This window comes from Pseudoliparis swirei, chromosome 12 (assembly GCF_029220125.1).
Source record: "Pseudoliparis swirei isolate HS2019 ecotype Mariana Trench chromosome 12, NWPU_hadal_v1, whole genome shotgun sequence".
Classification (NCBI taxonomy): Eukaryota; Metazoa; Chordata; class Actinopteri; order Perciformes; family Liparidae; genus Pseudoliparis; species Pseudoliparis swirei.
The window spans coordinates 1635574-1657053 of record NC_079399.1 but is presented as its reverse complement, the minus strand read 5'-3'; the positions used below and the strand labels follow the sequence as shown (position 1 = coordinate 1657053).

Below are 21480 nucleotides of genomic sequence, written 5' to 3'. Positions count from 1 at the left end.
CCCTATGTCCTCATGTTCCTATGTTCTCATGCTCTCATGTTCTCATGTTCCTATGTTCTCATGTTCCTATGTTCTCATGCTCTCATGTCCTCATGCTCTCATGTCCCTATGTTCTCGTGTCCCTATGTTCTCGTGTCCCTATGTTCTCGTGTCCCTATGTTCTCGTGTCCCTATGTTCTCGTGTTCCTATGTCCTCGTGTTCCTATGTCCTCGTGTTCCTATGTCCTCGTGTTCCTATGTCCTCATATCCTCATGTTCTCATGTTCCTATGTCCTCATGCTCTCATGTCCTCATGCTCTCATGTCCTCATGCTCTCATGTCCTCATGCTCCTATGTCCTCATGTTCCTATGTCCCTATGTCCTCATGTTCCTATGTCCTCATGTTATAATGCTCTCATGTTCCTATGTTCTCATGCTCTCATGTTCCTATGTTCTCATGTTCTCATATTCTCATGCTCTCATGTCCTCATGCTCTCATGTCCTCATGCTCTCATGTCCTCATGCTCTCATGTCCTCATGCTCTCATGTCCTCATGCTCTCATGTCCTCATGCTCTCATGTCCTCATGCTCTCATGTCCTCATGCTCTCATGTCCTCATGCTCTCATGTTCTCATGTTCCTATGTCCTCATGTTCCTATGTCCTCATGTTCCTATGTCCTCATGTTCCTATGTCCTCATGTTCCTATGTTCTCATGTTCCTATGTTCTCATGTTCCTATGTTCTCATGTTCCTATGTTCTCATGTTCCTATGTCCTCATGTTCCTATGTCCTCATGTTCCTATGTCCTCATGTTCCTATGTCCTCATGTTCCTATGTCCTCATGTTCCTATGTCCTCATGCTCTCATGTCCTCATGCTCTCATGTCCTCATGTTCCTATGTCCTCATGTTCCTATGTCCTCATGCTCTCATGTCCTCATGCTCTCATGTCCTCATGCTCTCATGTCCTCATGCTCTCATGTCCTCATGCTCTCATGTCCTCATGCTCTCATGTCCTCATGTTCCTATATCCTCATATTCCTATGTTCCAATGTCCTCATGTTCCTATGTCCTCATGTTCCTATGTCCTCATGTTCCTATGTCCTCATGTTCCTATGTCCTCATGTTCCTATGTCCTCATGCTCTCATGTCCTCATGCTCTCATGTCCTCATGCTCTCATGTCCTCATGCTCTCATGTCCTCATGCTCTCATGTCCTCATGTTCCTATGTCCTCATGTTCCTATGTTCTCATGTGCCTATGTCCTCATGTTCCTATGTTCTCATGTCCTCATGCTCTCATGTTCCTATGCCCTCATGCTCTCATGTTCCTATGTCCTCATGCTCTCATGTCCTCATGCTCTCATGTTCCTATGTTCTCATGCTCTCATGTCCCTATGTCCTCATGTCCTCAACCAACGACAGCCAACGACAACCAACGACAGCCAACGACAACCAACGACAGCCAACGACGACCAACCACAACCAACGACAGCCAACGACGGCCAACGACAACCAACCACAATCAACGACAACCAACGACAGCCAACGACGACCAACCACAACCAACGACAACCAACGACGACCAACGACAGACAACCACAATCAACGACAACCAACGACAACCAACCACAACCAACCACAACCAACGACAACCAACCACAACCAACGACAGCCAACCACAATCAACGACAACCAACCACAACCAACGACAGCCAACCACAACCAACGACAGCCAACCACAACCAACGACAGCCAACCACAACCAACCACAACCAACGACAGCCAACCACAACCAACCACAACCAACATATATATCTTCATTTTAAATTCATTTGATAATTAAAGGTGTGATTTTTCATGGAAAACACCAAATAGTCTGGTGACCAAGACATATTTTCTCAATATCTAAAAAAACCACCATCAAACTTTCCTACAGGTTACCCCCGAGCCCCGCTGGGTTTAGAATCCACACTGAACCTCGTGACCCCTTCAGGCTCCACGCGGCGCTCACTGACCGGAGCACTGCAGCTGGGAGAGGATCTGAGCTCCTTCAAACTGGTGGCTGACCATCTTCAGGTTGGGCTTGATGCAGCGGATGAAGCTGGAGCCCTGCAGGAGGGAGGGGGGGGGAAAGAGAGACACGTTGTTACCGCGGCGACGCACGCAGAATCGGAGCGGCGGCGTGGAACCGACGGCAGGAAACACCGACCGTGCTGCGCAGCTTCTCCAGCAGGATGTTCAGCTGCGTCTGCACAGGGAAACAAGATGGCGTCACCGAGAGGTCACCGAGCGGCTCACGTACAACTTTAAAACAACTGCTGCATTAAATATGCAAAAAGGACGAGACAGAAATGCAGAAGTTTATCCTTTGGCACCTTGTGGCCAAAATGAGAACTACAACAACAAACTCTTACAAATATCTATCTTGGCAAAAATTACAAAAAACACATAAATAATAATACATTACTTGGAAAGAGTACGTCCTGTTTTATCACAATTTATAATCACGGATCATATCAAAAGATGGACGTGAACACTATATTTATACATTAACATCTCCAGCTGTAAGGTGCCTCACCTTGAACTTGTTGCCCACGCTGATGAAGCCCAGTTTTCCCGCCTTCTGCTTGACGTCTTTCCCGTTGTTGGAGTTTTGGAAGAGCTGGCGGACGAACAGGTCTTTGGACTCGCTGACCAGACACTCCAGAGACATGTGCAGCGCGTCGTTGTTCTTCTCCACAAACTTGGTCTGAAACCCCCCCAAGAGGAATGTAAATAAATTATTTCCCACCACATTCACAAAGACCAGAAAGCCAAACGCCCGGGGTTCCGTGAACGCACCGTCTCGTAGCACACGGCTCCCGCAAAGTGGCGGATGATGAAACCTTCATCGTCCCTCACGTTCCTGTGGACGGAGAGCTTCGACTTCCTGGGGACCTGAGACACACACACACACAGAGACACAGACACACACACACACACACACACACACACAGTTTTAGTCACTAGTGTGGGTCTAGATGCAGGAGCACACGGTCCTACACTTCCCACAATGCAACTTGTTTCCAGTGCTCCATTATTATTAAATCCTTTAAATAAAAATTAATTTTCAGAATTTTAACTACTGAAAATAAGAGTGTTTTATAATGCCTCTGTTGTTGTTATTTCAAAAATACTTTTTTCTTCTTTATCTTTAAAGATAGAATGTTTTCCAGTATTTTTCAGTTTAAGACTCGTAAATGTCAGGAATGTGTTTGTTGTTCTCTGTCCAATAAGTTAAAACTACCTCAGGACCTCCTGAGTGTTCCGGTTATAAAACCTGAAGGAACGATTTCGTTGCGGATTTAAAATGTTACCGTCTCTAAAATGAGGTTATTAAACATTCTGTAAAACATAAAGTAGAGAACAAGTAAAACAAGTTATTTACAGGTACATGTATTTATGTCCAGCTGTAAACCTTTAAAGACTAATTAGCTAGGATTTGGTGTGGTCCAGTGAAGTGAAGTGGACCTCCGGGTCCTCACCGTGAGGCGGAAGTGGTTCTTGTGCTTGTTGTGCACGGTGTCGGTGAAGTGCTGGTCGCTGGGTTGAGGGAGTCGGTTCTCCTCGTCCAGGATGTCCAACACGCCCACCATCTTGGCCTCCACCAGGTCTGTGGACGCCAGAACACAACAGTTGGTGTTTGGTGGAAGCGGCTTCGGGTCGCCGGAGGCTCACCGCGCCACGGACCATTAAACAGGATGTTAACGACTAAAGAGGCGTGGAGACGCGAGCGACTTCTCATTGACCAGGCTGAACATCATCGTTCGCGTCGTAATGAACAGCTTAGAGCACCTTGAGGGCGCAGAGGTTCATCTCATCTCTACGGACTTGGGGGAAGTCATTTCAAAGTCTAACATGTTTGGTTTAAACGCGTCATGACCTGGTCAAGAATAACATTTAAAAACATGTTAAGAGAAAAACATTTTCATTTCTGCAAATCGTTTGCCAACATAAGACCTTCACGTCCAGCGTAAGACCTTCACGTCCAGCGCAAGACCTTCACGTCCAACGTAAGACCTTCACCTCCAACCCAAGACATTCACCTCCAACGCAAGACCTTCACGTCCAACGCAAGACCTTCACGTCCAGCGTAAGACCTTCACCTCCAACCCAAGACATTCACCTCCAACGCAAGACCTTCACGTCCAACATAAGACCTTCACGTCCAGCGTAAGACCTTCTCGTCCAACATAAGACCTTCACATCCAGCGTAAGACCTTCACATCCAACGCAAGACCTTCACGTCCAACGCAAGACCTTCACGTCCAACGCAAGACCTTCACGTCCAACGCAAGATCTTCACGTCCAGCGTAAGACCTTCACGTCCAACATAAGACCTTCACGTCCAACGCAAGACCTTCACGTCCAACGCAAGACCTTCACGTCCAACGCAAGACCTTCACGTCCAACACAAGACCTTCACGTCCAACGCAAGACCTTCACGTCCAACGCAAGACCTTCACGTCCAACACAAGACCTTCACGTCCAGCGTAAGACCTTCACATCCAACGCAAGACCTTCACGTCCAGCGTAAGACCTTCACGTCCAACATAAGACCTTCACGTCCAGCGTAAGACCTTCACATCCAACGCAAGACCTTCACGTCCAACGCAAGACCTTCACGTCCAACGCAAGATCTTCACGTCCAACGCAAGACCTTCACGTCCAGCGTAAGACCTTCACGTCCAACATAAGACCTTCACGTCCAACGCAAGACCTTCACGTCCAACGCAAGACCTTCACGTCCAGCGTAAGACCTTCACATCCAACGCAAGACCTTCACGTCCAACCCAAGACATTCACCTCCAACCCAAGACCTTCACGTCCAACGCAAGACCTTCACGTCCAACGCAAGACCTTCACGTCCAGCGTAAGACCTTCACGTCCAGCGTAAGACCTTCACGTCCAACATAAGACCTTCACCTCCAACATAAGACCTTCACGTCCAGCATAAGACCTTCACGTCCAACATAAGACCTTCACGTCCAACATAAGACCTTCACGTCCAACATAAGACCTTCACATCCAACATAAGACCTTCACGTCCAACATAAGACCTTCACATCCAACGCAAGACCTTCACGTCCAGCATAAGATCTTCACGTCCAACATAAGACCTTCACGTCCAGCGTAAGACCTTCACGTCCAGCGTAAGACCTTCACCTCCAACATAAGACCTTCACGTCCAGCATAAGACCTTCACGTCCAACATAAGACCTTCACGTCCAACATAAGACCTTCACGTCCAACATAAGACCTTCACGTCCAGCATAAGACCTTCACGTCCAACATAAGACCGTCACGTCCAACGCAAGACCGTCACGTCCAGCATAAGACCGTCACGTCCAACATAAGACCTTCACGTCCAGCATAAGACCTTCACGTCCAGCATAAGACCTTCACGTCCAGCATAAGACCTTCACGTCCAGCGTAAGACCTTCACGTCCAACATAAGACCTTCACCTCCAACATAAGACCTTCACGTCCAACGTAAGACCTTCACGTCCAACGCAAGACCTTCACGTCCAACGCAAGACCTTCACGTCCCAAGTCCAGTTCCACGTTAAGTCCCCAGGTCAGACCTTCAGGAACAAGTCCATGACTCGTTTCATTTAAACAGGCTTGAATTTAAAGTCACTTTACAAACGGTTTTACCAACAGTTTCACCACAAGAGACAACGTCTCTGGACGAGACGACGTCTCTGGACGAGACGACGTCTCTGGACGTATGTCCCATCTTTTCCCTCCATGATGCTTGTAGTCAACAGCGACGTCAGCGGCGAGGAGGAGGTCATAGAGATGACTCAGCGCTCTGACTCACGCCTCCTGCCTCGAATCGAGATGTGCAGACTCCTACTCACGACCCTCTTCCATCCCTCCGTCCATTCATGACAAACATGAACACAGGAACCTCCCAGGCAGCGAGGCTGCAAAGACGGATCCGGGAGAGGAAGAGATACTCGAGTCTTAGCGAACAAAAGAATTCCAGATTTAAGATCCAAGTCGAGTCCCAAGTCAAGACAGAAAAGTCTGACATCATCGGCCAAGTTAAGTTTACTCAAGTCCCAAGTTAAGGCCTAATAGTCCTAACTCAAGTCCCAAGTTAAGGTCTCATAGTCCTAGTCAACAGCGACGTCAGCGGCGAGGAGGAGGTCATAGAGATGACTCAGCGCTCTGACTCACGCCTCCTGCCTCGAATCGAGATGTGCAGACTCCTACTCACAACCCCCCCGAGACCCTCTTCCATCCCTCCGTCCATTCATGACAAACATGAACCTCCCAGGCAGCGAGGCTGCAAAGACAGATCCGGGAGAGGAAGAGAGCGCTGAGTATACATCTATCTATCTACATCTAACTCAAGTCTCAAGTTAAGGTCTAATAGTCCTAACTCAAGTCCCAAGTTAAGGTCTAATAGTCCTAACTCAAGTCCCAAGTTAAGGTCTCATAGTCCTAACTCAAGTCTCAAGTTAAGGTCTAATAGTCCTAACTCAAGTCCCAAGTTAAGGTCTCATAGTCCTACCTCAAGTCCCAAGTTAAGGTCTAATAGTCCTACCTCAAGTCCCAAGTTAAGGTCTAATAGTCCTAACTCAAGTCCCAAGTTAAGGTCTAATAGTCCTAACTCAAGTCCCAAGTTAAGGTCTAATAGTCCTACCTCAAGTCCCAAGTTAAGGTCTCATAGTCCTACCTCAAGTCCCAAGTTAAGGTCTAATAGTCCTAACTCAAGTCCCAAGTTAAGGTCTAATAGTCCTAACTCAAGTCCCAAGTTAAGGTCTCATAGTCCTACCTCAAGTCCCAAGTTAAGGTCTAATAGTCCTAACTCAAGTCCCAAGTTAAGGTCTAATAGTCCTAACTCAAGTCCCAAGTTAAGGTCTAATAGTCCTAACTCAAGTCCCAAGTTAAGGTCTAATAGTCCTAACTCAAGTCCCAAGTTAAGGTCTAATAGTCCTAACTCAAGTCCCAAGTTAAGGTCTAATAGTCCTAACTCAAGTCCCAAGTTAAGGTCTAATAGTCCTACCTCAAGTCCCAAGTTAAGGTCTCATAGTCCTACCTCAAGTCCCAAGTTAAGGTCTAATAGTCCTACCTCAAGTCCCAAGTTAAGGTCTAATAGTCCTACCTCAAGTCCCAAGTTAAGGTCTAATAGTCCTACCTCAAGTCCCAAGTTAAGGTCTAATAGTCCTACCTCAAGTCCCAAGTTAAGGTCTCATAGTCCTACCTCAAGTCCCAAGTTAAGGTCTAATAGTCCTAACTCAAGTCCCAAGTTAAGGTCTAATAGTCCTAACTCAAGTCCCAAGTTAAGGTCTAATAGTCCTAACTCAAGTCCCAAGTTAAGGTATAATAGTCCTAACTCAAGTCCCAAGTTAAGGTCTAATAGTCCCAACTCAAGTCCCAAATTAAGGTCTAATAAGTTCAGCCTACAGGTCCAGAGTAACAGAGTCTGAGGGCTCAGGTTTCAGGTCCTGCATCAAAATCCCTTTTGCGGATTGTTCATGAACGCACCACGCCGGATGTTCCACATCTCCAGGTGTCGTATGTGAATGTCTAACTTCTTTAAATCATAATATAAACCCTGGGCGCCATGAGGAGGCGGAGCCAGCGGGCCTTCGTACCGATGCAGTCCTGGTTGTCCACATAGTGCACCTCGTTGACGCCCAGCCCCTCGCGCTGGTACAGCTCCTGCTCCTGGAAGGCAAACGACACACAACGAGTTGGTCTGGGGGGGGGGATCCCACCTCTTTCAGGATGCCCCGCCCCCTGGTGGACTGAGGAGGCGGGCCTCCAGGTGTTACGGACTCACCTCTTTCAGGATGCGCTCGTTGAAGAACTGCTGCAGCTTCTCGTTGCAGTAGTTGATGCAGAACTGCTCGAAGCTGTTGTGTTCAAAGTACTCTGAGGAGCATCGTACGTAACACATGTTTACACGTTGACATCACATGTTTACGTGTTGACATCACATTTTTACATGTTGACATCACATGTTTACGTGTTGACATCACATATTTACATCACATGTTTAAATGTTGACATCACATGTGTACATCACATGTTTACGTGTTGACATCACATGTGTACATCACATGTTTACGTGTTGACATCACATTTTTACATCACATGTTTACATGTTGACATCACATGTTTACGTGTTGACATCACATGTTGACATCACATGTTTACATGTTGACATCACATGTTGACATCACATGTTTACATCACATGTTGACCTCACATATTTAAATGTTGACATCACGTGTTGACATCACATGTTTACATCACGTGTTGACATCACATGTTTACATGTTTACATCACATGTTTACATGTTGACATCACATGTTGACATCACATGTTTACGTGTTGACATCACATGTTTACATGTTGACATCACATGTTTACGTGTTGACATCACATGTTTACGTGTTGACATCACATGTTGACATCACATGTTTACATGTTGACATCACATGTTTAAATGTTGACATCACATGTTGACATCACATGTTTACGTGTTGACATCACATGTATACGTGTTGACATCACATGTTTACATGTTGACATTACATGTGTACATCACATGTTTACGTGTTAAAATCACATGTTTACATCACATGTTTACGTGTTGACATCACATGTTGACATCACATGTTTACGTGTTGTCAACAGCCTGTCATCAAATGACATCACAACTCAAACATTCAGCAGTAAACTCGAGGAGACGCACCGAAGCCGGCGATGTCCAGGACGCCGATGAAGTTGGCGGAGGCCTGGAAGGGGAAGCACTGGTTGACCCTCTTGACCACGTGGTCGAACAGACGGCTGTAGACGGCCTTCGCCAGAGCGTCACGGGCGTTGTTGGCCTGCTCCACCTTGAGGGGCACCCTGGGGGGAGGGGGGGGTATTGAGACTGACCTGAGTAGCACCTCAACAACGAATCAATAAAACGATAACAAATCAATTAGAATAGTCATCAACGAATTCATTATTGATTCGCCGCCTCAACGCCGCGCCGGTAACGTTGAGCCGTTGAGGCGGATTCAACGCTGCGCCCTCTTAACGTCTCGTCGCCTCGACGCCGCTGTGAGAAGTCGCTGCTCCTCCAGATGGATGGAGGAATGAAAGCTGTTGGAGGAACGACTTCCATCGGAGCCAAGAAGAAGAAAAAACTCTCGACTGAGAACTAAAAGATCCTCTTTGCACAAGGAGGCAGATGGTGGATGAGATGGAGAGAAGATTTCAACATGTTCACCCCTCCAGGGAGGAGGTGTGTGTATATATATAAGTGTGTGTGTGTGTCTTACTTGATGACCGTGCCTTTGGCGCCCCCTGCTGTCGTGAGCATGACCCTGGAGGTGTGTGTGTAGGTGTGTGTATATATATAAGTGTGTGTGTGTGTCTTACTTGATGACCGTGCCTTTGGCGCCCCCTGCTGTCGTGAGCATGACCTTGGAGGTGAGGCTGACCCTCAGGTCCTCCTCCTCGAGGCCCAGCAGCTCGGCGCTGTGCTCCACCGCCTCGCTGGACTGCTTCCTGATGGTGCAGCCGCCTGCAAGACACAGAGCAGGGCGGCGTGAGCCCACAGGAGGAGACCCACAAAAACCGCCAGACGACCAATCACCGGGTCGCACCTCGTTTTCAATCAGTACAAATTAATGAAGAAAACAGAACAATGTAATCTTCCTGTATTAAAGTTCACCAACGACTCAGAAATATGAATCGTGTTGATCTCCACAAAGTATTCAAGGCTGTCGATGTTTCTCTCGTGAGGCGATCAGCATCTTTAGAGGATTATTTAGAACGTCATTAAAAGATATTCAAACGTTTTAAAGACTTTCAGGTCACAATTTATTTTAAACTGGAGGATTTTTATTTTTTTATGGCCAAGAAACCAGATTAAATATATTTCCTCCAGAGCCGCCCCCCCCCCCTCACCTGCTCCCTCCTCCTCCTCCCCCCCAAGCAGCTCACCTGCCATGCTCTATCCTCTTCCTCCTCCTCAGCATCTCACCTGAAGTGCTCTATCCTCCTCCTCCTCAGCATCTCACCTGCCATGCTCTATCCTCCTCCTCCTCAGCAGCTCACCTGAAGTGCTCTATCCTCCTCCTCCTCAGCAGCTCACCTGAAGTGCTCTATCCTCCTCCTCCTCCTCAGCAGCTCACCTGAAGTGCTCTATCCTCCTCCTCCTCAGCAGCTCACCTGAAGTGCTCTATCCTCCTCCACCTCCTCAGCAGCTCACCTGAAGTGCTCTATCCTCCTCCTCCTCAGCAGCTCACCTGAAGTGCTCTATCCTCCTCCTCCTCAGCAGCTCACCTGAAGTGCTCTATCCTCCTCCTCCTCAGCAGCTCACCTGAAGTGCTCTATCCTCCTCCTCCTCCTCAGCAGCTCACCTGAAGTGCTCTATCCTCCTCCCCCCCAAGCAGCTCACCTGCCATGCTCTATCCTCTTCCTCCTCCTCAGCATCTCACCTGAAGTGCTCTATCCTCCTCCTCCTCAGCATCTCACCTGCCATGCTCTATCCTCCTCCTCCTCAGCAGCTCACCTGAAGTGCTCTATCCTCCTCCTCCTCAGCAGCTCACCTGAAGTGCTCTATCCTCCTCCTCCTCAGCAGCTCACCTGAAGTGCTCTATCCTCCTCCTCCTCCTCAGCAGCTCACCTGAAGTGCTCTATCCTCCTCCTCCTCAGCAGCTCACCTGAAGTGCTCTATCCTCCTCCACCTCCTCAGCAGCTCACCTGAAGTGCTCTATCCTCCTCCTCCTCAGCAGCTCACCTGAAGTGCTCTATCCTCCTCCACCTCCTCAGCAGCTCACCTGAAGTGCTCTATCCTCCTCCTCCTCAGCAGCTCACCTGAAGTGCTCTATCCTCCTCCTCCTCCTCAGCAGCTCACCTGAAGTGCTCTATCCTCCTCCTCCTCAGCAGCTCACCTGAAGTGCTCTATCCTCCTCCACCTCCTCAGCAGCTCACCTGAAGTGCTCTATCCTCCTCCTCCTCAGCAGCTCACCTGAAGTGCTCTATCCTCCTCCTCCTCCTCCTCAGCAGCTCACCTTAAGTGCTCTATCCTCCTCCTCCTCAGCAGCTCACCTGAAGTGCTCTATCCTCCTCCTCCTCCTCAGCAGCTCACCTTAAGTGCTCTATCCTCCTCCTCCTCAGCAGCTCACCTGAAGTGCTCTATCCTCCTCCTCCTCCTCAGCAGCTCACCTTAAGTGCTCTATCCTCCTCCTCCTCAGCAGCTCACCTGAAGTGCTCTATCCTCCTCCACCTCCTCAGCAGCTCACCTGAAGTGCTCTATCCTCCTCCTCCTCAGCAGCTCACCTGAAGTGCTCTATCCTCCTCCTCCTCCTCCTCAGCAGCTCACCTGAAGTGCTCCCAGCCTCCTCGAAGTCGATGTTCCCGAGGTGCAGCACGCCGGCCACCACCCTGAACAGGTCCAGCTTCTCCGTGTCGTCCAGGCCGATCTTCTTCATGGCCACCGACATCCGGTTGAAGTCTCCGTGGTCGTCCAGCAGGGGGTCCTTCAGGGGGCCGGCCTTCATGTGCTGAGGAGGACCAGGCCAGAGTCACCTTCACTTCACGCACGAGACCACAGCTTCCAGACTTCCTTCACCCACTAGAAATATATATATATATATAATATATATTTCTTTTTTTAAAGATATATATTTGTGTATATATATAAATCTATATATATATAATATTTAAAATATATATGAATACACATCTTTAATAAAAATATATATTTTTTTAATATATATATATTTTTAGATATAAAAAATATGTATAAATATATAAATTGTTCTTAGGTTTCTGTTTCATGCGTAATATCTTTAGCTGGTTTTATGTTCTTCATGTTTTAAGTGAAGCGACTTTAAAACGTTGCGTTGCTGCTGAACGTGTTCCAGAAATAAACTCACCCGCCTGAGGTTTGGGAGTTTGGGTTTAAAGTCGGTAACAAGACATTTACATGAGGTGAACATCTTTTCTTATGATCTCATGGTGGGAATCGAACCCACAACCGGAGCGGCAGGAGCGTTCCTGCTTGGTTTCCGTGGGGAAAGTTTTGGGCAGAATGTCAACAAATGTTCCGTCAACTTCATACACCGACAACCGGTTGCCCAACTCAAACCACTCATATTTAACTATTTTCATCTTTTAGAAAATCAGAATTTAATTGTTGATTTCTCTTCTTTTTTTCAATATTTTTTTCTATTTTTCCATCTTTTATTATCTGTCACTGTGTTTATTGTTATGCTGGTCAACAACAACAACAACAACAACAACAAGTCCTGCATGTGAAAACCTTCTCTTAACTCTATCTTTACTGTGCGCGTGTCGTTTCTGCCCCCTGGTGGCCAGAACCAAGTAGTGCAGCTTCAATGTTGAGAAGACAGGAACTTATGAAATACTGCATTAAAGAACATTAAACTCTTTCATTATTTAAATGTCAGAACATTTCTACAACAACAAATGCTTTTCAAAATAAAGCTACAAGTCGGTGTTTATAAGTACGGGTATGAAAAGACTAATAATTAGTCGAAGGCTATTTATTGGGCATTTCTAGTCACCTTATATTATGAGTGGAAATAAAATATAGAATACATATTACGTATATTGATGCAGGAATGTTGTGCATAATTACTCACACACAATGATCTGTTATTAATGCATCAGACGTCAGATAATTACATGTCTGCTGTTACAAACTACAATTTATTCATATATATTATATACATATACAGGCACGTGCTCAGAGATTTTGGGGGGCAGGTGCTCAAACCAAAAAAAAGGGCACCCAATGCCACAAAAAGAATTCTGACAGAGTTGAAGCATAAGCAGCAATACACTGATGATGCAATACATCCTCGACCTGCATTTCCTCTGGCAGCATCAGACTGCTTGCTTACATTTTCTTTATGAATAAAGATGAATTATTATATAGCAACAACAGTACAAGCGTTCTGATTGGCTCATGGGTCGTCATGCCAGCCACGTATTGCCCTCCTCGCTGGTCTGATACGGAGCCGTATTGCCCTCTTACGTCATTTTCAAAATGAGCGATATTGATAGACATCAACAGACATCCCTCTGAACAATACCAGAGAGGCCTTATGATTTTTGTTTCAGTCTGGCAACGCAAATCCTAGACTAGCCCCTGTTAAATAGAACGGAATAAGAACTCTCTCTCCTCTCTCTCCCTCTCTCTCTCCCTCTCTCTATTCTCTAAACATAACTAACAGCTGCAAAGCTTTGAAATCACGGATTTCGTGAGTTTTTGTTTGTTTATTTGTTTAGGAAACGTCGGACCAGTTGTGACGTCATGTTTTCAGCAGCGCTAATGTTGATTTATTACAAAACACCGTCAGGGTACAAACACCGTCATGACCTGTTGGTCTGATGCTGCGGGTCAGAGGAGAAGGAGGTGCAGCCGTTTGGTGGCGCGAGGAGCACTGCGCGGAGGAGGAAGAGGGGGGGGGGGGGAGAGAGGAGTGGGGGGAGGGGCTCGTGAGCGCCGCGGAGCATGTCGGGGCGAAATTCTCAGATAAATGCCCCGTCGGATATTAAAACACATTTGGGGGGACTTGATGACAGAAAGAGTAACTTTTATTCTTAAATACTGATGAATGAAAAAAGTGGCTCCAGCAAAAAGGGCACTTTACTCATCCAGGGCAAAAGGGGAGGAGCTTGAGCAGCACTAGGGCTCTACCTGTGCACGTGCCTGTACATATATATATAAAAATATATACACACACTACTATATAATATATATATAAACTATATAATATATACTACGATATCATATACACATATAATACTATTATATATAAGATATGTTATGTATAAAACTATTTATATATAATACTATATATATATATATTAGGGCTGTCAGCGTTAACGCGTTAATCTATGCGATTAATTTGGCCGCGTTAACGCACTAAAATATTTTACCGCAATTAACGCAACTTTGTTTACTTCCGGTGTTCGTTGAAGTTTTTACACTCAAACCGAGTGTCAAGCCGCGGCAGTACGGTTTAACACTGTTTCCGTTTTTAAAACAATTATTTCTCGGCGAAAATAAGGAGCATAAATGAGTTTAACTCGTGGATGAATCAGTCGGGTTTCCTCCTGCTCTCCTTCCTCCCGTCTCCCCCTCTGACACACAGAGGAACGGAGGGGCGACGTGTCGGGGGACGCGGCGCGGAAAGAACGCAACACACGAAACCTTCACCGTGATTGGTCAATCCGTTTGTCCGTCAACATTTTGCGAAAAAAACAACCAATGAACACTCAGTAAATCACAAAGGACCTCCCACCTCACAGGTGAGGCTCATTAGCAGCCTGTCGGTCAGAGAGCAGAGAACACGCGCGAGGACAATGAGCCTCATTTCAGAGCTGAGATTGTTCTGGAATGTTTGATGTAGAACACGTAGGTATGTGTCAAATGCAAACGCCTTTATAAGGTGAATTTACATTTATTTTGTAAAATGTATAAAATGCCCCCAGCCTCCAGAGGGTTAACGTGACATATGTGAATGTCAGTCAGTTCCCAAGGCCACTGGTTCTGCTGTTCAGTGGTAAAGATGACAGGACCAATGGGGTCTCAATATACTTCTTTTTTTTACTAATCTGATGTTTCACTGAAGAAACAATTTATCATCCACAATATTAAATACCTCGCTGGCACTTTATAGGTAGGAGCCTCTTTGAAACACAGCTCTGTGTGAAGTTTGGTCTTTAAAAAGAAGAAAAACAACTTTTAATCGCGATTAATGAATTTCAAAATGTGCGATTAATTAGTTAAATTTTTTTAATCGATTGACAGCCCTAATATATATAATACTATATATATATATAATATTATGCATATATATATATAATATTATGCATATATATAAATCTAATATTATGCATATATATATATATATATATAATATTATGCATATTTATATAATTTTATGCATATATAAATAAATATATATAATATTATGCATATATATATCCACAAATGCAGAAAACAAACATGGAAATCTTCCCAAAGTCTCTAACTCTTCAGGACCCAGTCTCGTCCTCCGGAGCAAAGATCTGCTGAGTGACAACAAACCTTTTGAAGTCGGTCAGTTTACGATATTTGTGGTTTTAACCCTTCAGGTGAACCGGACGGCGCTCACCGCTCACACAGGAGGACGTTACCTCGGAGCTCTTGCGGTTCTGCAGGACCTGCTGGTCCGTGTCTTTGGAGGCGAAGAAGCGAGTGCATCCTCTGTTCAGGTACTGAGAGAGAGAGAGGAGAGGGAGAGAGAGAGGCAGGTGAGCTCTACAGGTACTGAGACACACAGGAGAGAGAGAGAGAGGCAGGTGAGCTCTACAGGTACTGAGACACACAGGAGAGAGAGAGAGAGGCAGGTGAGCTCTACAGGTACTGAGACACACAGGAGAGAGAGAGAGAGGCAGGTGAGCTCTACAGGTACTGAGACACACAGGAGAGAGAGAGAGGCAGGTGAGCTCTACAGATACACACAGGAGAGAGAGAGAGAGAGGCAGGTGAGCTCTACAGGTACTGAGACACAGGAGAGAGAGAGAGAGGCAGGTGAGCTCTACAGGTACTGAGACACACAGGAGAGAGAGAGAGAGAGAGAGAGAGAGAGGCAGGTGAGCTCTACAGATACTGAGACACACAGGAGAGAGAGAGAGAGAGAGGCTGTGAAGATAAATCTGCAGCAGCTGCAGCTTGTAACGTCCTGTTTATTTACAACTTCCTGTTGTAAATAAATACGTAAATGTGAATAATAAATTAATGAATGAATAAAATAATAAATAAATGAAGTAATGGCCGCCTTCCTGTGGCTCCAGGGCCTCAGAGGGGCCACGGGGCCGTACCCTGAAGGTGTCCGGGGAGCTGAGGTGGAGCTGCTGCCGCATGTCCTCGGAGGCTCCGGCCGACAGCCGGTAGAAGATGTGGTAGTTCCTCTCCTCTTTGCTCTGGCGGCAGATCCTGGACTTCTCCAGCAGGTAGTGCGACACGAAGCCGCCCACCACGGCGTTCTGAGGGTCGCAAGGGACGCCGTTTTGTTAGATTATATAATACATATATACAGGACTGTCTCAGAAAATTAGAATATTGTGATGAAGTTCTTTATTTTCTGTAATGCAATTAAAAAAACAAAAATGTCATGCATTCTGGATTCATTACAAATCAACTGAAATATTGCAAGCCTTTTATTCTTTTAATATTGCTGATTATGGCTTACAGCTTAAGAAAACTCAAATATCCTATCTCTAAATATTAGAATATCATGAAAAAGTATACTAGTAGGGTATTAAACAAATCACTTGAATTGTCTAATTAACTCGAAACACCTGCAAGGGTTTCCTGAGCCTTGACAAACACTCAGCTGTTATAAATCTTTTTTTTTACTTGGTCTGAGGAAATATTAAAATTTTATGAGATAGGATTTTAGAGTTTTCTTAAGCTGTAAGCCATAATCAGCAATATTAAAAGAATAAAAGGCTTGCAATATTTCAGTTGATTTGTAATGAATCCAGAATGCATGACATTTTTGTTTTTTTAATTGCATTACAGAAAATAAAGAACTTTATCACAATATTCTAATTTTCTGAGACAGTCCTGTATATGTACATATGTCTGCGTGTTTCCTCCTGAAGCACCTTCTCGTTGAAGTGGATCTCCACAAACTTCCCGAAGCGGCTGCTGTTGTTGTTCCGGACGGTTTTTGCGTTCCCGAACGCCTCGAGCAGCGGATTGGCTGCAGGGCGAGAGGAGGCGGGGCTCATGAACACATGAATAATACATAAATAATACACAAACACTCATAACACGGGTACAATGTGGAGAGCGTCTGACCTTCTACGATCCTCTCATCGATGTCCTGACCCGTTCCATACGAGGACGTCAGGTATCTGAAGGACACGAGGACAGCAGAGAAAAAAATGTTTCACAAAATTATTAAATTAAAAAAATATTCTTTTTGAAAAGAATATTTTTAATTAAATACATTTAAATATTTCAAAAAGTAAAATAAAGTTTTTAAAAAGTAAAATAAAGTAAAGTACATGTAGGTAAAGTAAAACAAAGTAAAATAAAATAAAGTGCATGTAAAGTTTAAAAAAAGTTAAGTAAAAAAAAGTTAAGTAAAAATAAGTTTTAAAAAAGATATTGTATTATACTTTTTTTTTTTAAGTAAAAAAAGTTTTATAAATGTTTTTTAAAAAAGTTTTTTTTAAAGAAAAGAAAAAAAGATGTTTTAAAGTTACAAAAAAATTATAAAAAATAGAAATACATTTTAAATTTTTTTTAAAGGAAAAAAAGTAAAGCACGTGTAAGTAAAGTAAAATAAAGTATATGTAAAGTAAAACAAAAATTAAGTAGTTTTTTTAAAGTTATTTTAAAAAATTTGTAATTTCTTTGATTAAAAAATATATAAATGTTTACAAATACTTTTTTTTTTAAGTAAAAAAAATGTAAATAAATTTTTTTACTTTACGTTTAATAGTTTAAACTTTAGTTTAAAAAAAAGTTTACAAAAATATATAAAGTAAAAAAGTAAAATAAAATAAAGCACATGTAGGTAAAGTAAAATAATGTAAAATAAAGTTAAGTACAGTGAGCTCCAGTAATAAAGACAGTTCCCTGGATACCACCAAAGAAGAAGATAAAGACTCTTCCTCGTCCTCACCGGAGCACAAACTTGGTGTTCTCCGTCTTGCCGGCTCCGGACTCCCCGGAGACGATGATGGACTGACTCATCTTCAGGACCTTCATGTCCCGGTACGCCTTGTCGGCTGCAGGCGGAGCAGAGGGAACGTGAGCAGAGGGCCCGGGCCCTTCAGGGGCCCTGGGAAATAAGAGCCTCCACTGCCGCCTGATGGACGCATGGGGAACTACAACGGTAGATGTCTGGATACGTTTGTTAAAGTAGTTTATAAGTCTGTATAAGTTCAGTAAAGTAGTTTATAAGTCTGGAGAAGTTCAGTAAAGTAGTTTATAAGTCTGGATAAATTCAGTAAAGTAGTTTATAAGTCTGGATAAGTTTAGTAAAGTAGTTTATAAGTCTGGAGAAGTTTAGTAAAGTAGTTTATAAGTCTGGAGAAGTTTAGTAAAGTAGTTTATAAGTCTGGAGAAGTTTAGTAAAGTAGTTTATAAGTCTGGAGAAGTTTAGTAAAGTAGTTTATAAGTCTGGATAAGTTTAGTAAAGTAGTTTATAAGTCTGGAGAAGTTTAGTAAAGTAGTTTATAAGTCTGGATAAGTTTAGTAAAGTAGTTTATAAGTCTGGATAAGTTTAGTAGAGTAGTTTATAAGTCTGGATAAGTTTAGTAAAGTAATTTATAAGTCTGGATAAGTTTAGTAAAGTAGTTTATAAGTCTGGAGAAGTTTAGTAGAGTAGTTTATAAGTCTGGAGAAGTTTAGTAAAGTAGTTTATAAGTCTGGATAAGTTTAGTAAAGTAGTTTATAAGTCTGGAGAAGTTTAGTAAAGTAGTTTATAAGTCTGGAGAAGTTTAGTAAAGTAGTTTATAAGTCTGGATAAGTTTAGTAAAGTAGTTTATAAGTCTGGAGAAGTTTAGTAAAGTAGTTTATAAGTCTGGATAAGTTTAGTAGAGTAGTTTATAAGTCTGGATAAGTTTAGTAAAGTAGTTTATAAGTCTGGAGAAGTTTAGTAAAGTAGTTTATAAGTCTGGAGAAGTTTAGTAAAGTAGTTTATAAGTCTGGATAAGTTTAGTAAAGTAGTTTATAAGTCTGGAGAAGTTTAGTAAAGTAGTTTATAAGTCTGGAGAAGTTTAGTAAAGTAGTTTATAAGTCTGGATAAGTTTAGTAAAGTAGTTTATAAGTCTGGAGAAGTTTAGTAAAGTAGTTTATAAGTCTGGAGAAGTTTAGTAAAGTAGTTTATAAGTCTGGAGAAGTTTAGTAAAGTAGTTTATAAGTCTGGAGAAGTTTAGTAAAGTAGTTTATAAGTCTGGATACGTTTGTTAAAGTAGTTTATAAGTCTGGATACGTTTGTTAAAGTAGTTTATAAGTCTGGATATGTTTAGTAAAGTAGTTTATAAGTCTGGAGAAGTTTAGTAAAGTAGTTTATAAGTCTGGAGAAGTTTAGTAAAGTAGTTTATAAGTCTGGAGAAGTTTAGTAAAGTAGTTTATAAGTCTGGAGAAGTTTAGTAAAGTAGTTTATAAGTCTGGAAAAGTTTAGTAAAGTAGTTTCTAAGTCTGGAGAAGTTTAGTAAAGTAGTTTATAAGTCTGGATAAGTTTAGTAAAGTAGTTTATGAGTCTGGAGAAGTTTAGTAAAGTAGTTTATGAGTCTGGATAAGTTTGTTAAAGTAGTTTATAAGTCTGGATAAGTTTAGTAAAGTAGTTTATAAGTCTGGATAAGTTTAGTAAAGTAGTTTATAAGTCTGGAGAAGTTTAGTAAAGTAGTTTATAAGTCTGGATAAGTTTAGTAAAGTAGTTTATAAGTCTGGAGAAGTTTAGTAAAGTAGTTTATAAGTCTGGAGAAGTTTAGTAAAGTAGTTTCTAAGTCTGGAGAAGTTTAGTAAAGTAGTTTATGAGTCTGGAGAAGTTTAGTAAAGTAGTTTATAAGTCTGGATAAGTTTGTTAAAGTAGTTTATAAGTCTGGATAAGTTTAGTAAAGTAGTTTATAAGTCTGGATAAGTTTAGTAAAGTAGTTTATAAGTCTGGAGAAGTTTAGTAAAGTAGTTTATAAGTCTGGATAAGTTTAGTAAAGTAGTTTATAAGTCTGGAGAAGTTTAGTAAAGTAGTTTATAAGTCTGGATACGTTTGTTAAAGTAGTTTATAAGTCTGGATACGTTTGTTAAAGTAGTTTATAAGTCTGGATAAGTTTAGTAAAGTAGTTTATAAGTCTGGATAAATTTAGTAAAGTAGTTTATAAGTCTGGATAAGTTTAGTAAAGTAGTTTATAAGTCTGGAGAAGTTTAGTAAAGTAGTTTATAAGTCTGGAGAAGTTTAGTAAAGTAGTTTATAAGTCTGGAGAAGTTTAGTAAAGTAGTTTATAAGTCTGGAGAAGTTTAGTAAAGTAGTTTATAAGTCTGGATAAGTTTAGTAAAGTAGTTTATAAGTCTGGAGAAGTTTAGTAGAGTAGTTTATAAGTCTGGAGAAGTTTAGTAAAGTAGTTTATAAGTCTGGAGAAGTTTAGTAAAGTAGTTTATAAGTCTGGAGAAGTTTAGTAAAGTAGTTTATAAGTCTGGATACGTTTGTTAAAGTAGTTTATAAGTCTGGATACGTTTGTTAAAGTAGTTTATAAGTCTGGATATGTTTAGTAAAGTAGTTTATAAGTCTGGAGAAGTTTAGTAAAGTAGTTTATAAGTCTGGAGAAGTTTAGTAAAGTAGTTTATAAGTCTGGAGAAGTTTAGTAAAGTAGTTTATAAGTCTGGAGAAGTTTAGTAAAGTAGTTTATAAGTCTGGAGAAGTTTAGTAAAGTAGTTTCTAAGTCTGGAGAAGTTTAGTAAAGTAGTTTATAAGTCTGGATAAGTTTAGTAAAGTAGTTTATGAGTCTGGAGAAGTTTAGTAAAGTAGTTTATAAGTCTGGATAAGTTTGTTAAAGTAGTTTATAAGTCTGGATAAGTTTAGTAAAGTAGTTTATAAGTCTGGATAAGTTTAGTAAAGTAGTTTATGAGTCTGGAGAAGTTTAGTAAAGTAGTTTATAAGTCTGGATAAGTTTGTTAAAGTAGTTTATAAGTCTGGATAAGTTTAGTAAAGTAGTTTATAAGTCTGGATAAGTTTAGTAAAGTAGTTTATAAGTCTGGAGAAGTTTAGTAAAGTAGTTTATAAGTCTGGATAAGTTTAGTAAAGTAGTTTATAAGTCTGGATAAGTTTAGTAAAGTAGTTTATAAGTCTGGAGAAGTTTAGTAAAGTAGTTTATAAGTCTGGAGAAGTTTAGTAAAGTAGTTTCTAAGTCTGGAGAAGTTTAGTAAAGTAGTTTATAAGTCTGGATAAGTTTAGTAAAGTAGTTTATGAGTCTGGAGAAGTTTAGTAAAGTAGTTTATAAGTCTGGATAAGTTTGTTAAAGTAGTTTATAAGTCTGGATAAGTTTAGTAAAGTAGTTTATAAGTCTGGATAAGTTTAGTAAAGTAGTTTATAAGTCTGGAGAAGTTTAGTAAAGTAGTTTATAAGTCTGGATAAGTTTAGTAAAGTAGTTTATAAGTCTGGAGAAGTTTAGTAAAGTAGTTTATAAGTCTGGATACATTTGTTAAAGTAGTTTATAAGTCTGGATACGTTTGTTAAAGTAGTTTATAAGTCTGGATAAGTTTAGTAAAGTAGTTTATAAGTCTGGATAAGTTTAGTAAAGTAGTTTATAAGTCTGGATAAATTTAGTAAAGTAGTTTATAAGTCTGGATAAGTTTAGTAAAGTAGTTTATAAGTCTGGAGAAGTTTAGTAAAGTAGTTTATAAGTCTGGATAAGTTTAGTAAAGTAGTTTATAAGTCTGGAGAAGTTTAGTAAAGTAGTTTATAA

General features: G+C 42.0%; 1 protein-coding gene across 11 annotated transcripts in view; it reads right to left on the bottom strand.

Moving 5' to 3' along the window:
* myo6a (myosin VIa) overlaps positions 1-21480 on the bottom strand; it is a 67259-nt gene that overhangs the window by 21550 nt on the left and 24229 nt on the right. For 8 of the 11 annotated variants that reach the window (XM_056427467.1, XM_056427469.1, XM_056427470.1 and 5 more), the window contains exons 6-20: positions 17697-17802; positions 16865-16920; positions 16669-16766; positions 15880-16044; positions 15193-15273; positions 11363-11543; positions 9412-9556; positions 8735-8892; positions 7816-7907; positions 7628-7700; positions 3503-3630; positions 2820-2915; positions 2557-2727; positions 2188-2226; positions 1994-2087 (exon numbers count right to left, since the gene is read on the bottom strand). In XM_056427467.1, the coding sequence (XP_056283442.1) occupies positions 1994-2087; positions 2188-2226; positions 2557-2727; positions 2820-2915; positions 3503-3630; positions 7628-7700; positions 7816-7907; positions 8735-8892; positions 9412-9556; positions 11363-11543; positions 15193-15273; positions 15880-16044; positions 16669-16766; positions 16865-16920; positions 17697-17802 (1683 nt within the window). Of the gene's footprint in view, positions 1-1993; positions 2088-2187; positions 2227-2556; positions 2728-2819; positions 2916-3502; positions 3631-7627; positions 7701-7815; positions 7908-8734; positions 8893-9411; positions 9557-11362; positions 11544-12643; positions 15088-15170; positions 15274-15879; positions 16045-16668; positions 16767-16864; positions 16921-17696; positions 17803-21480 lie in introns of those variants that run through there. The other 3 variants (XM_056427477.1, XM_056427478.1, XM_056427479.1) reach the window with 3 other exon arrangements.